The sequence below is a fragment of the Drosophila gunungcola genome (assembly GCF_025200985.1).
Source record: "Drosophila gunungcola strain Sukarami chromosome 2R unlocalized genomic scaffold, Dgunungcola_SK_2 000027F, whole genome shotgun sequence".
NCBI classification, from domain to species: domain Eukaryota; kingdom Metazoa; phylum Arthropoda; class Insecta; order Diptera; family Drosophilidae; genus Drosophila; species Drosophila gunungcola.
The window spans coordinates 16558-31746 of record NW_026453175.1 but is presented as its reverse complement, the minus strand read 5'-3'; the positions used below and the strand labels follow the sequence as shown (position 1 = coordinate 31746).

The 15189-nt window shown below is 44.3% G+C and overlaps 3 protein-coding genes across 3 annotated transcripts; 1 reads left to right on the top strand and 2 right to left on the bottom strand.

Annotated features, from left to right (window-relative positions):
• Nucleotides 1-5959: 5959 nt before the first annotated feature.
• On the bottom strand, nt 5960-7330 carry LOC128256673 (E3 ubiquitin-protein ligase Topors-like). Its single transcript, XM_052987187.1, has 2 exons — nt 7039-7330; nt 5960-6979 (listed from the first exon to the last, which is right to left on the bottom strand). Exons 1-2 carry the CDS (start codon nt 7149-7151, stop codon nt 6082-6084), a joined length of 1011 nt encoding a protein of 336 aa, XP_052843147.1. The 5' UTR covers nt 7152-7330; the 3' UTR covers nt 5960-6081.
• Nucleotides 7331-7840: 510 nt separating this feature from the next.
• LOC128256669 (E3 ubiquitin-protein ligase Topors-like) lies at nt 7841-12880 on the bottom strand. The gene is made up of 4 exons (XM_052987181.1): nt 12035-12880; nt 11510-11970; nt 9967-11441; nt 7841-9382 (listed from the first exon to the last, which is right to left on the bottom strand). Exons 1-4 carry the CDS (start codon nt 12425-12427, stop codon nt 8436-8438), a joined length of 3276 nt encoding a protein of 1091 aa, XP_052843141.1. The 5' UTR covers nt 12428-12880; the 3' UTR covers nt 7841-8435.
• A 527-nt stretch (nt 12881-13407) lies between these two features.
• On the top strand, nt 13408-14903 carry LOC128256674 (uncharacterized). The gene is made up of 3 exons (XM_052987188.1): nt 13408-13681; nt 13753-14083; nt 14147-14903. Exons 1-3 carry the CDS (start codon nt 13493-13495, stop codon nt 14320-14322), a joined length of 696 nt encoding a protein of 231 aa, XP_052843148.1. The 5' UTR covers nt 13408-13492; the 3' UTR covers nt 14323-14903.
• The last annotated feature ends 286 nt before the right edge of the window (nt 14904-15189 follow it).

Below are 15189 nucleotides of genomic sequence, written 5' to 3'. Positions count from 1 at the left end.
ACTTTTGGCTTGGGCTTGGCATTGAGGTCGCGATATAAGCTTTAATGCTTTATAATTGTATAATAGGTTTTAATTTTGGTTTTTATAATCAAAAGCTACAAATATTTTCATGTATTCAATATAAATTTAATTGTTACGTTTTTCCTATTTTACTTAAACGTTATATTTGTATGGTTTTCCCTGAAACAACCTTGGAATTGAGACTAGCTGTGCTAAAGCTTTCTAAGCGATATTTCCGGTTTAAGAAAGTGGCTAAGCACACCTCCCCAAAGGCAAAGGCAACAACGGGGGGCCTCGGAAAACAAACTATTTCCAGTCAGACAAATGGCGTTAAGCACATAATAACCAATTTCTCTAAATACGGCCATAATTATGAACGCCTACGCGCTCATACGTTCAAAGACCCCACACACACACACACACACACACACACACACAGGATGCTTGTGAAGTGCTGCTGCTGTTTTTGTTTTTGTTTCAGGCTACTTCATTTGGCGCGCTTGTTCCCGCGAACTAAGTTTGTCCCGAAAGAGAAAGTGAAAGCAAGAGACTGAGAAAGTTGGTAAGTGAGAGCGGGCAAGGGCAAGGATTTATCGTAATTAGGCATGCATGAGCATATGCTGTCGTCTAAGCTCAAGGATGACTCTCATCCTCTGCCGCTTATTCTCTGCACTGGGAGAAATGACAACAAAGGCAAAATATCTTACTTTTAAATCCTTACATCATTTCAGATCACGAATATTTTTTAATGAGGATATTAAATCATTCTGCTATCTAAAAAATATGCTACTTGTATCAAATCTATTAAATAGCTCTTGAAAAATATATTGTTTTTAAATTTCTCAACTGTTCCTGTTTGAATGTGATTTTGAATTTATCACTTATTTGTTATAAACAAAATGGGTTCATAAATTTTTTATTCCGATTATTGTATTCTGATTAATTTTCAATTAAGCATTTTAATTTATATGAGTATCAGAAAGAGTTCACAAAAACGAATCAAATGAATTGCTGGAACACCAAATTTATCCATAATTTCCGCCAACATTTTTCCGCCGTGTTGGCAAACACAGACTTGGGCAAACAGCAAGGAAAGGGGGTGTGGCGATGGTTTGGGTAACGGTGGAAAAAAGGGGCCCCAATGTACATAATTAATTGTGCTGCTGTGTTGGCAAACACGCGGGCGCCGGAAAGTAGGCAACACGCTTTTTTTGGCAAAACGGTTCGCCGTAATTGATTGCCTCATGCACGTCACACACAAGCGAAGCCAAAGCGGTGTTTCAAAGCGCGAGTGTGTGTTTTTGTGTGTGTAATATCCGCCGGAGCTACAAGTATTTTGAAATGAATATTTCTTTAATTAGTTCGCTGCTGGCAAAGCTATTTGCTGCGGTTCCAAAGGGGTTTGGATATGCTAAAAGGCCAAGCCGCAAAAGACTTGACCGCAAATAATAATGCACAAATGTTGCCGCACCGCAAGTGTTTCCAGGCAGCACACACACACACAGCCGGGTCGGGATATTTTCTTAAATTAACATTAGCAACATTTGGAGCTGCCATTAAGATGGTCGCCTAGCAGCCATTTCAAGGCTCTCGCAAGACAGTCCCAAAAAGGTCATTCCGCAAAGACAGTCATACTTCCATAACATTTATAGTACAAACTATAGATAACGTACCTTAATTAATTAAGTATTTTGAAAATTATTATTTTATATAACAAAAAAAATCTACAATATTAAAGTTTTTTAAAATTTTTGCAACCAGTTCTCTACAATTTGTTAAATATTTTGAAAACCACTAACTGAACTACACACACTAAACTTAAAATTAATCTACAATAAATGTTTATAAATTTTTGAATAACCGCTCCCAATTTAAGTTTGTAAGGTCCGACTGTATGGCCTTTGGGCTCGCCCAACTCCGTTCAGTGGGCAAAAACAGTTAAGCATAAACATTGTCGTTGGCCGTGTTTAGTTTGGCTTCTTTAAACTATGGCCGGCAGCCTAAGCAAACTAATGGCAACTTCTGGGGGAGCATTATTACCTGGCGCCAGTCAAATTAACAGGAGAATAAAAAATTACGTATACGCAACGAGGACCTTTTGGACTTGTCGCACGTGTTCATAACCCGTTTGCTGCTGCCAAAACAAAACGTCGAATGTTTGTATAATGGCGAACATTAACATTTAACCTTGAAGGCACAAATTACCGGATTCTTGTCACCTTCGCACGCACCAGGGAGCCGAAACAGTAGCAGAAAGGAGCCGAGCGTAAAGAAAAGTTTGTTGTCCGCAACTTTTTACCTCGGCAGGCGGTCCGCGTTGGCAGACCCATAAAAAATCCAGCAGAGAGGCATCAACAGCCACGGAACATATGCGCCTCCGCCCACTTCGATGATGATAAGAGTGCGGCACAGTGGCGTTATGGCGTTATGGCATTCTGGCATTCCGGCATCTTGGCATCCCTGAATCCAGGCATCCTTGTATCCTGGCTGCCACCGCAGCAGCATGACGTCGTCCTCGCCGCCTCGTGATAAATAGCTTGATTTTAAGCGAAAGGCGCGGGAGTAGATTTATGACACACGCATTTTCTCGGCAAGAAAGTGGAAAGTCAGCTTCAGTGGAGTAGCAGCGGCAGCGGAAAGAAAAAACACGAATATCGAATGTCACGCAACAGGCCAGCACAGAGCAAAGTAAAGGAAAATCACCCATTTAAAGAACATTAATATTTATTTCAGCCTGAGAATGGTGAGCAATTTACACAGAAATTAAAAAAAAAAAAACGTGTTCTCGGAAATCAACTTTTACTTTGAGGGTTCCATTGTGATTGTTAAAGCTGTATTCAATTAAAAAATCATGCAGCAACTGCATAGTAATTAATGTTTAAAGCAATGGAATATACAAAATAACATAAAGCCTCGACTATAATTGCAAGTTTTAAACCAATAATCTCTTCCGTAAATAATTTGCCCTGGCATACATTTATGTTTAGTAAATTTTTGGACAATGAATGCAAGACAAAAACTAATCAACTTAAAATTTAAAATCCGTTGAAATATACTTAGCGATACTAGAAAGATTTGATTGCTGAATTAAAAAAACGTTTTTATGTTTATTGAAAAGTGATGACTGTTTTATGACTTTTCCACTTCAATTGGGTTATGTAGCCAAGGCAGCGAGTTTCCGCTTAAGAGTTAAGCTGCGACAATTGTGGAGAAATTGAATCATTCTTCGAGAGAAAAGTGAGAAGTTTTTGATTGAACATTTAAAGAACGACCGCGATTGGGTTTCGTGTTTGCGTCCGGAATCGATTTCGAATCGCGTCGCGGTAGCCATGGTATTCCTGGCAATTTCCTCAACACCGCCAGCCGATGAAGGAGTCTGCTAAGCTGCTTACACCCGCACACACAACATTTCCACGCTGACGAAGCAACCTCAACAATTTCAACATCCGGCTTCCGCTGCAATGTAATGGAAACTCGACGCGAACGCCGTGCCTCCGTGCTGTGCCAACATATTAAAGTTGGCAAGTGCCGAAAGGGGAAAAACAGCAGCGAGCACTGAGAAAAAACTTGATATTGCTTACAATATTCCTCATCATTTTAATAATAAACTTAACGTTTGATGCAGAATATATGATATTTTTCTAATTGAAAAAAAATACGGATTTATATATTTATAAATATGTGACTTAATGAAAACCTATGCGATATTTACACTGAAAACAGTATACAAAAAGGCTTTTTATTCGATCTTTGCAATATGATATACATCATACGCTTTTATATGCAATTTAAATTATCATAAATAACAATATTTAATTTTATGCACATTTAAACTACACAAATAAGAATTTATTGGTGTTTAACAACCAGACGATCAATTGAATCAAAAGACGCAATAATTTTGTAAAGATATATTATTTTAAATTTAATTCAAATTAATTCGTTTTCATTGCATAAAAATATAAACAGAAAAATAATTTTCTGTCCCTGCAAAATCGGAATCCACGGATGAGGGTCGGAAATCTGAGGCAAGACAAGAATAAAACCAAAAGTGACACATTGCAGCGGGATATCGAGCGGGACGATGAGCAGATTGTCGGCGCTTTCTCCAGGGCTTAGAAAGGCGAAGAGCTGTAAGGGCGACAGGTGGCCGGAGTCCTCTCATAAATCAGATCCTGGCCCAAAAATATTCGGCCTAAATGCGAACTCATAACTCCCGCACCGCATATCATTTGGCGGCGGTCTTGATTAATTGCTCGCCGCGGCGAATGTGGAAATTATTTTAATTTTCCAAAGCCACGCGCATAATTTGAGATAAGCCAAACAACGCAACGAACACTCGGAAACGAACACTTATGCCGGATAATTCGTTGGGGTCCCGGAAAATCTCGGCCCCTTGAGCGGCATATATATGAATATTTTATGCAGATCGTGAACGTCATTTTCATGAAATGCACATTAAAGCCAAAAGCTAAGAGGCGCCTGCGAGTCAGCGGTGCGTATGCGTGATATCTGAAACGTTTAATTCAAGTCGGCGGCGTAATTTGCAACTCAAACTTAAATCCTGGCAGGCAAACTAGTTTTAGCCCCGGCACCGCAGCCTGACAATTGCCACCCCGACCCATTTCAACGTCTTGAAATGCAACTCAAACTGGCAGAAAGTTTGGAATCGTCTCGCTTTTATTCGTTGACTGTCTTTCGAAGAAAAAAAAATGAGTTGGCGGCAATGTGGGTGGGCTTTGGGCCAAGTCAGCAAGTCAAATAAAAAGTTTTTCGTCAACATTACGCAAATTAGTTTGTCAGTCGAGCCAAGCAAATGCAGCCGACAAAACCCTAATGACATTTAGACTAAGGGATAACTTTTCCAGAGCTAAGCCGAGATCCCGTGATGAATGATGGAGTCCTTTAGTCAGCTTCAAACTGCGTTTTTCATCCACAGTTAGCTTTGCCCGATGGTAGAAATTGTTTATCCTGGCAACGTAATAATAGAATGTGCACATTAACGAATGTTATTGGTATAGTAAATCGAGCTATCTATAATTCGTAGATTAAATGATCTTTAAAATCGTTTACATTAATGATTTAAATAGTTTTCAATATTTGTTTATCCTTTTCTTTGAAATAAAAAACACAATTTGTTAGCTAAAAATGTTTGTTTAAAAAAGTTCAATATGATCACGAACTCGTTTTGAGAGTCATTGATATTTATCCAATACACAAAAATGTTTCTTAGAGATAGTTAACACAATTTGGTTGAAATGTTTCAATTTAAAAAAGGTCAATATGATACAATTTTCACCGCCGAGCTGCATCTTTCATCTTCAGTTAGCTGGCCTAATGGCCGAAGTTTACGCCCCCTGACAATTATGATGATTCGATTCGATTTCGGAGGGCCTCATTCGATATGCATTAATGCTCCGCTGTGCCGACGAAATCATAAAATCAAATATGCATTGAATTACCGTGTACGGCAGGACAATTATATTATACCTTCTGTCGATAAAAACAAAAAAATAAAACAAAAAGGGAAAGGGAAAGGGAAAGGCGAGCAAGCCGCACCGAAAAAAAAGGAATATTTAACTCAATTTTCTGGCCGTGAATTTGGTACCACAAGCAGCTGGGCCACCTCCGCATCCGTAATTCCCGTAACTCCCGTAACTCCGGGCCCACTCCGCCGGCGAAAACCCTAAATCGGCCGCATTTTTCACTCCACAATTTTTTTGTTTTTTTTTTTTTAGCTCTCGTTTATGCGCAAAAGTGCGTGTAATTCAATTTTTCATGCGCCATGTGACAAGGGATGTGGGATGGGGGTGCGCTGCTACCTTTTTTGGGCGGAATTAAGACAAAGGGAAATATGCGCTAAAGGCATATTTGGCACGCAATTTTCCACGGCCTGTTCTTATTGATGGGCCATCCCTTTTTCAGTTATCCAATGCCGTTATCGTTATCAATTTTTAATGCTATTTGAACCCTTTTTTTGCCGTGTTCGCGAGCATAAATAGAGATCTCAGCGCATTAGTTACTATGTATTATACATGAGCTTAAAAAGTGGCAACAGGACATTGTAGTTAAAGGTTTATCCTAGCGCGGGTGACGACGACGGGAGCGAACGGCAGTTTGCCGAGATCCGGATACGGATCCGATGGCGTGTGCATTGAGATTGCGCATTAAACGGGCATTGCCCAAACGGATCAATCGTCCGCTCGGCAGGACGAGATTGCCATCCTGTCCTGTCCTGGCATCGAACATGCTGCGCTCGATGGCCATCTCCAGATCCAGATCTTCCACTTGCATTCTGCTACCGGAGGATGTGGCCGGCTGATGGCCTGGTTGCGTGGCCTGTTGGTGTTGCTGCTGGTTTTGGTTTTGGTGTCCTGCCTGTGCTGCTGGCTGTTGGGATTGCTGAGCCGGCTGCTGCTGCTGCTGGGTTTGTCCGCCTGTTTGGGCCGCCGTTTGCTGACCTCCCTGACCAGTAGCTGGTGTAACCGGGCCACTTGGCCCCGGCAAAGGGTGATTGAACTGCTCTCTCATCAGATCCTGCAGCTCCCCGAAGTCCTCATCCTCCAGCTCCAGGTCCGCCTCGAAGCCCCCGCAATCGTCGTGGTTGATGCGCCGCGAGAACTCCACAAAGCTGTGCAGTCTCAAGGACAAATCCTGGCGCACCCTGGCCATCGACGAGGTGCTGGGGGCATTCTCAACCTCCGGCAACGCCCTGTACTGGGTGTTACACTCGTAGGCAATGAGGTCGTTGTACGGGGATCGGGCAAAGTTGATCAGCTCGTGGACAAACTGATGGGTCTTGGGGCCAAAGTAGCTGGACAGCTCCGAGCCGAAGCTTGAGCTCTTCATGCTGACACGGGGTAGCAGGCTGAGGATCGTCTCGTACAGACAGAACACATCCGACTTCCCGGTTTTAACGAGCACCGAAATATCCCGGTTCACCCAGTTCATAACCCGATGGATCTCGAAGGGATTACGGCTGTGAAATATCGCGATTTCGCAGATCATTCAAGACTTCCAATGGGAGCTAGGACTCACCTAAAAAATTGCGGCGACCAATCGCGATAGTCGGGCTTTTGGCGTTCCGGCAGCGAATACAGCGAGTTGGCATAGACGTACACTCGCCATTGGACCATGTAAAGGGGCATCATAGCTACTGGCCTAACTAAGTCCCGATCTATACAAAATAATGTATGTATGTAATTTAGTGCAACTCCAACGAAACTTCAGCTCGAAGTGACTGGCCAAAGCAATTTGCTGGAATTGTCAGTCTCAAATCGGATTCCAACGTTCCCCTGGCTTCTGTCACTTGGACACACTAGCCTATTCCTAAGTAATTTGGTCATGTTTACTCAACAATAACCAATACAATTCACAAAAGCCGAAACAAGAAGCCGATTGTTTATTGTTTATTGCGCAGAAACAACGGAGTTATGGTGCCTTACTGTACTGTCAGACTTAAGGCCTTCTGCACGATACGACGAGACAAAATTGGAACGATGGAAATGAGAACTAACTTTTGTAATTACAGTGTTCACTCGAAGCAATGAACTAAAAACTTGTCCTTGCTTTCTGTTAAGAATGTAGCTATTGCAAAAACTGAATATATTTTAAGACAACTAAAATTCGTTATTAATAAAATTGAGATAAAAGATTCTTCTTGAGCTAATGAATTCAAATTTCCCAAACATTTTTTTTATGAATCGAACACTATTAATTCCAAGTTCAAGCACAGAAGAGTTGCACTTATTTTGTCTTTTTAAATATTTTTGGTTTTTAGCGCCATAGGTTAACCCAACCCAAATTCTGTATGGACCGTTAAAAAATAATTCAAATGGTCTACATTTAATCATTATGTATTTGATTCGTATTGTAGATATTTTTGTTCTTTGTATGCAGAGTACACTAAAATTCATAACTGGCCACGCCCATTTATGCAAAAAACATTAACACTATCGCCATACATTGATCGGCGCCAGTTTTGTGATTTACAAGCTACGAACAGTACAGCTAGTTTCCATAAGTATAGTAAGTATATGTAGGTTGTGGTTAACTTAAATAAATACATTTACAATCGATGTTGGGATGGGAAGGGACTGAGCTTCAGAGATATAGAATGTAGTTTTGGGGATGGGCTATATGCGAGAACATCCAAACAATGTTGCAGTTGAAAGGTGTGTGAACGTACATTTATATTTAAATTTAAATTTTAGAGATATAGGGGTCTGAATATATACAACTTAAAATGGCAACCCTAGTGCTAGAGTACATCTAGTTTGAGCTTACACTTACTAATTTTTATTACTTACATAGCAAGGTTACAATAACTATTATATTTTTGGGTTAAGGGGATTCAGGAATCGAAACAAGCAAAGACGGAAACCAGTTAAACACTTCTTTAAATAAACAACTTAAATAAAAATCGAATCTATCGCTTAAGCCAGAAACGCTAGAGCCCAGGTTGCATCGTCTGGGTCATGGTTTTCCGGCTCCGGCTCCGGGTCCTCCTCCTCTTCATCGTTGTTGTCGCTGTCATCCTCCTCCTCCTCCTCCCCCTCCTCCTCATTCTCCTCTGCTTTCTCCTCCTCCTGTTCATCTCCATCTCCGCCTTCATCATCATCGTCATCGTCCACGTTCTCGTCCTCGTCCTCGTCCTCGTCCTGGTCATCTTGTTCTTCAGTGGCAGTGGCTGTATCTTCGGCGGTTTCCACCTCTGCTTCTCCAATCACGTCGATTGCTGCTTCCAGGGGACTTTGTCCATTACTGGGCACCGGATCGGCATCTTCATCAGCATCGGAGTAGATGCCCAGATGAGCGTCATCCGCCTCCAAAGCATGTGAGCTGCCGCGTAGTGTGTTGCGCAGAAAGCTGAGCGATATATCTGCCCCATCAGAATGTTCGTTGAAGAGTCCGATCTCCCGCGGCTGCGTCAGCGTGGACAGTTCTATCAGGGAGTTGGCTATGTCGTGCTCCTCCATCGCTACCGGGCCACGCATCAGGGGATCGCCGGCATAGCCCGCTGCCCTCCAGCTGAACGAACTCGGCGGCACCGAACTCGATGTGGCTGTTGAGCTGCTGGCCAAACTGGCGCTCTGGCTGGACTGATTGCTGTTGCTGCAGCTGCGTCGCCGCTTTGGTGCACTGCATCCCGGTTCGGCGTCCGCTGTCGCCGCTGGAAGCGTCTCTGCGTTTTGGGGCAACTCCTGCTGCGGTTCCCCTTCATCGCCATCGGGCATCCTCAGTTCCAGTTTGAGTGGTTTACGATCCTCCAGAGTTGCCTCTGCTTTTAGAGTGGCCCGCAGAGCGCTTAGCTGTAGGTTCTCAGTGCTGTCATCATCTGAATCATCACTGCTGGTATTGTTGTTATTGGTGTTGGGGTGACCTGGGGAAAAAGTTGACAAATAGCATTGATTACAAATCGAAATGATAATCTACATCCATACAAACTAGAGGGGTTTCAACCATTAGTAAAATTGTTTTGAATTATCTTTAAAAAAATTTTTGGTTTCAGATGACTTTAGAAGGAAGTTGGTATTACACAACCAATATATACCAGTGTGCGCTATCGGCACTATATTTTATGAGAATATCGGAGATTTAGCCCTTGGTTTAAGATAAATAATTTATCTAATTATCTTTATATTTTTTAAAAGATGTTCCACTACTAAGTTAAGTGCCAGCACTGATCTATTGCATACATTGCAGTAGTTTTATATTCTGAACATATGTTTGGAAACACTGCTGGAACTATCTTGCAATATTAGTATGAATCATCTATAATGCAAACTTTTGGACAACGTTGCGATAAGAAACGTATAAGGTATAAAGTTCTTCATGTTTGTCCGCAGTTTTTCCAAAACTTTGTTCAGAATATAGTCATCACTTTTTTTTGTACCATACTTAAAACTACTGCAATGTATTCAATTGATCAATGTAGACAACGTTGCGATAAGAATCGTCACCAACCGGTAGTCTCTGTGCTGTCGCCACCGGACTCGTCACCAGACGAACTGTGGCTGTCACTGCTGCTGTCCGGTTGCTCCGGGGGTTGCTGTTCGGTCTGCTCCCGCTCCATCCGCCTCCGCAGCTCCAGAATGGCCTCCTCCACCTGGCTCAGACCTTGATCCACATCCTCCGCCCGGCGTCTCCGTTTGCGAGATGATCGTTTGCCCTTTGCGCTTTTGCTTGAACGTTTTTTGCTTGAGGCCTTCTTCTTGCGTTGTTTTCTCTTGGCTGGCTCCGGATTTGAGGAACTGCTGGCACTGCTGTCATCGCTGCTGCTGCTCAAGTGGAAGGAAGAGCTGCTGCAGCTGCTGTTGCTGCTGCCACTGGCACTCCGGACAAGGATGGAAGAGCGCTGACGCGATCTCTTCGAACGCGTTGAGCGCACTGTGCGCAACTGATCGAGGCGACGAGCCTCCTCCACCACCAGCTTCCAGTTCTTGCCCCTGTTGGCCGCCGCACTTGTGCTGGGGCCCATGAACAAGCCCTGATCTCTGGCGGACTGGTCCACAGATGATTGTATCGCCTGGTCGGCGAGACTCGCAGCCGGAGGAGCTTCGTTCTGCTCGTTCACGAACACCACATCAGAGTCACTGTTTGAGTCCAAGCTCACCTGCTCGGGTGTGCGCAGGTGCGGTGGCTTCAGTTCCAGCACAAAGACGCACTCATCCTCGTCGCCTGAGCTGCTGCTGCTCTGCAGCTCGATGTGGGCACTCACTGGGAGAGTGGCACCAGCGTGTCTCCGGCTGGGATTGCTCCCATCGTTGATGGCCGCCACTTCTGCATTCGCGGCTGCGTCGCCATCGTCGATCTCTATGACCTCCGCCTCTTCGCTGGCAACTGCCGCCGCCGCCGCTGGACGCCGCATGCTCAGGTTAATGGCCACCGTTTGGGAGCCCACATTGGATGTGGTGGTGCGGCGTATGGAGATGCCCGGCAGCTCACTGCCATCGCTGGCCATTGTCACGCTGAAGGAATGTGTGGCACCGGGATTGGTCACAATCACACTGGTCGACGGACGGCGAGCGCTGGCGGCGCTCCAATCGTTCGAGGACTCGGCATTGGCGGCCTCGCCGTCGCCGTCAGCCACCTCCAGGTGGAGATCACTCCCGTTCGAGGACTGGGTCTCCACCATGTCCAGCAGGTCCACCTCCACCTCCTCGGCCACGCGCGCCGAGTACTGGACCACATGGTCGTAGCCGATCATGTCGAAGGGGGAGCGGGCAAAGTTGAACAGCTCGTGGATGAAGTGGCTGGTGCGCTCGCCCAGATACGGCGACAGCCGGCGACGGAATGTGGGACCCAGTATGTTGGTCATGGGCAGGATGTCGTGCATCAGCTGCACCACAGTGCTCACGCTGTGGGCGGCATTCCTCAGCAGGCAGACAATGTCGCGATGGATCCAAGGCATCAGGCGATGCATCTGGGCGGGATTGTTTCTGTAGTAAAGGTAATAATAAAAGGCCTTAGCATGGGAAAACAAAGAGTAGATGGTATCAGGGCGCACCTGTAAAAGCGGGCACTCCACTCGCGAAAGTGACCCGTCAGGCTATCGCTGACGGGCAGGGCATAGAGCTTCCTGTCGTACACGTAGCGCCGCCAGAGCTGGCTCAGCGAGCCCGAGGTGGCCGCGTCCTGGTCGTGCCGGTAAAAGTTCATCAGCTCCATGCGGTAGGGCTCGAAGCGGTTGTACGAGTGCCGGCCGGCTGCCACCTCGGCTGCTGGCAGGACCTCTTCGCCCGCAGCTCCGGCGGCTAGGCCCGCCTCTATGTCGTTGGTCATCACGGCCTGGTTCTGCACCAGCGGCATGAACCTGGGACGCCTGACTATATGGAATCGTAGGGAAGGGTGATCTGGCAGACCGGGCGAAGAAGATTGCACCGGGTAGCGATCGTAGTCGTCCAGGGTACGGACATTGTGTATGATGGTCTTGAAGGGCTGTTTGCACAGCGGGCACTCGGGTTTGATCTGCGGGGGAGAAGGGTATTGCTTTAAAGGACTGGATTCGTTTGCGGTTCAGTAGGTCACTCACCTTGCTCCACTCGCACAGGCACTTGAAGCAGAACTGATGCATGCAGGAGTCCGTGAAGCACTTCCGCCGGCAGCGGGACAAACAGATGGCGCAGTTGGGCGGCGGCGAGGAGCGTCCCGCTGCGGCCTCCGCCGTGGCAGACGCACTGGTCCCCGGCTCACCGTTGGCATTGCCATTCTCCGGGCCCACGGTCCCGGACTCCTCACCCTCGTTGTCACCGGACTCGCTGCCACTCTCTGTGAGGTCGGCGAACTTCATCGCTGCAGCCGGAAGAGTACGGGCTCCGGCATTGGATCCCTCTGATCCCGGCTCCACGATCACCGAAGCGCCCACATCCTCCGCCCCAGAGTCGGGCACGTCGCCGGCATTGCCTCCCGGCGCCTCCTCGGCCATATTCCGGACTATATGGCAACCGAATGGACTGCGAAATCGACCGGAAAATGGGCGAGAACTCCGCTCGGAGTTTTGTGTCTACTCTGGCCTTCTCCTCTCTCCCTCTCCCTCTCGCCCTCTCCGTTGCTCTCTCGCTCGCTCTCGCTGGCACGCTACTCTATCATCTGGTTCGCAGTTCGGGTCTCATGCGTCGTTTTCCACGGGCCTTTTACGGGCCTGTGGCCACATTATCCGTAGTCTCTTCCGGTCTGGAAGGTGGTCAAAGGCCTGCACCTGTATATCGCACTCTTTTCAGACCAGAAATCGCACTATAACTCGGGTATTTAAGCAACTGAAAATGCAGGAAACTCGATTTTTTGTGCACTACAATGTGACCGTAAGTCGCGAACCGGGAAATGCTGCAAGCCACTGCTGAAAGTGGCGGTCCAACTTCTTTTTAAATACTTTAAAAAAATAGGAAAAAATATATAAAATTATTTTCTTTATCTTTTCTAAAATAAGTTGTTAGTACTATGAAATGAAGGAAAACTCGTCCGTAAGTTCCACAATTTTCGTTGACTTTGTACCAAAACTCAAAAACGTTTGAAACTAAGGAAAAACATTTCTCATTTATGAGTTGTTCGCCTAATGCTTATTGACCTTATGTTCCCTATCAATTTTCGAGTAGTAGAGTAAACAAAATGTTTGTCATAATTCTTTGTTGTGTATTGTGCAAGGCCATATTTCAGTACTTTTAGCAAAAGGTAAACTTTGAATTTATCCAATCACAAGGGACTTAAAAAATAACAACCCAATACAAAACGCAAAAAAGATATTTAGCCATTTCATTATAAGTGAAATAGCAGTTAAAAAGCTTCCAGTTACTTCTATTTCATATTGGTCATATTGGTTGTTTTGATATTTTTAATTTGTAAACAGTCAATGGAGTTTTTGGTATTTTGTTTGGCCTGAGGAACTAGTGAGACAGCACTGATTGTGTTATCGATAGTTCTTCGTTTATTGCATTCTTGTGGCGTCGGTTTCAACTGGCTTGTTTTCAATTGCTGGCTTATATTGTGGAGCAAAATGAACCGCCGCAACAAGCGCACATCTTATTACCAGTACGAGATCTATCTGGACTTCATGGAGGAGAATCCGCTGATGTCGGCCAACAAATTGAGTCGCACTCTGGACGGAAAAAAATGGAAGGAGCTGAGCGATCAGCTAAACAAATGCACAAATGGTCCCAAATTGTCGCCCGAAGAATGGCGAAAGGTTGGTGCTAAGAGGATCACACATAGGATCATAGCTCCAGGCAACTGAACCATCGTGTCCCTTAATTTCAGCGCCTAAATGACTGGAAGAACAGTACGCGCTCCAAATATCGTCGCAGCATTAGCTCGGATGACAAGAATATAACTCCGCTGGAAAACCGAGCTCTGCAAATTTTCTCCCTTGAACCGACATATCGAGAGCTCCCTGCTTCAGCGGGTTTTCAGGAAGTGGAGGAGGAGGAGAATGTGGAGGACGAGGAGCAGGTTTTAGAGGAGCACGAAGAGGATTACGAGCAGTACCACGAGCTTGTAACACCGGAGGAAATTCACCCCACGATTATTAATGGACACAATACCGGTAAAAGGATAAGGCTGGAAGGTCCCGGGGAGATCTTTTATCAAGGTAGTCTCCATTCCGGATTCGTAAAGGAATTACACAATTATCATATACATTTTTTTATTTTAGTAACGAATATAGCAACACCCGTACAGTCCGCCATAAGTGACCCCGTCGCCTCCTTTGGCAAACAAATCGAGAAGCAGTTGAAGCGCATTTCGGACATTCACGAGGCCTCTTTGCATTTCAAGATAGCCCGCTTCAAGTACAATAACCCCGGATTTGAGTATGTCCCGGAATTATAGCTCCAGTGTATCTTTTGTACAATGTAGTATGTAAGCATTGAGGGACCTGTTAATTCTGCGAAGAATTAAGGGTCTTCGGTTGATAGTTTAAATTAGTTCAGAGAAACGATCGATTCAAACAAAAGTAATGATTTTGAACTATAAATGTTTATTAAAAAAATATTACTCGTTATAAGCGCAGTTGTATAGGCAGATTATTCGACAATCTATTATATCGCACATAGTTTTAAGTTGAAAATATTGCGCAAAATCCATTTTGGATTGCCAAAAATAGATTGATTGTCACTTATCGACTTGACTTCTTTTAATGACGAAAACTGAAGATACTGTATATTTTAATAATGAATTGAAAAACATATGCTTTAACGGAAAATGATTAAAAATATAGTTGTATTCTTTAATTTTCTGGTACCCAAAAGCCCTTGTACTTTTTATAAAAAAAATATCTTTGTGATAAAAAGTGTATAATACATTTCAACCATTATATTACGCAAGCTCAGTTTTTTAGCTTACTGGATGAAACTTTGCTAAAAAAAGTTTATCACGGCCAATCAGAAAAAAAGAAACGCTCGAAAAGTTTACTGTAAAAAGTTTAATTTTTAATGTTTGTATAAGCTGCAAGGGTATATAAACTTGGGATTGCCCAAGATACCTCTTGTTTGTTTTTTAAATCATAATTTTCTTTTAAACAACTACTAATATAAATAAACATTGCGAAAACAAATTTTTATGTTGCTGGCTACTTAAGGATGGGGTAACTTAAATAACTGCTTATTATTTAAAGTTAGGCATTTTAGAGTAATCAAAAAACCTAAGAAAAGTTTATCCAACTAAAAATCAAAGACGTGACTTTATTTGTCACGATGG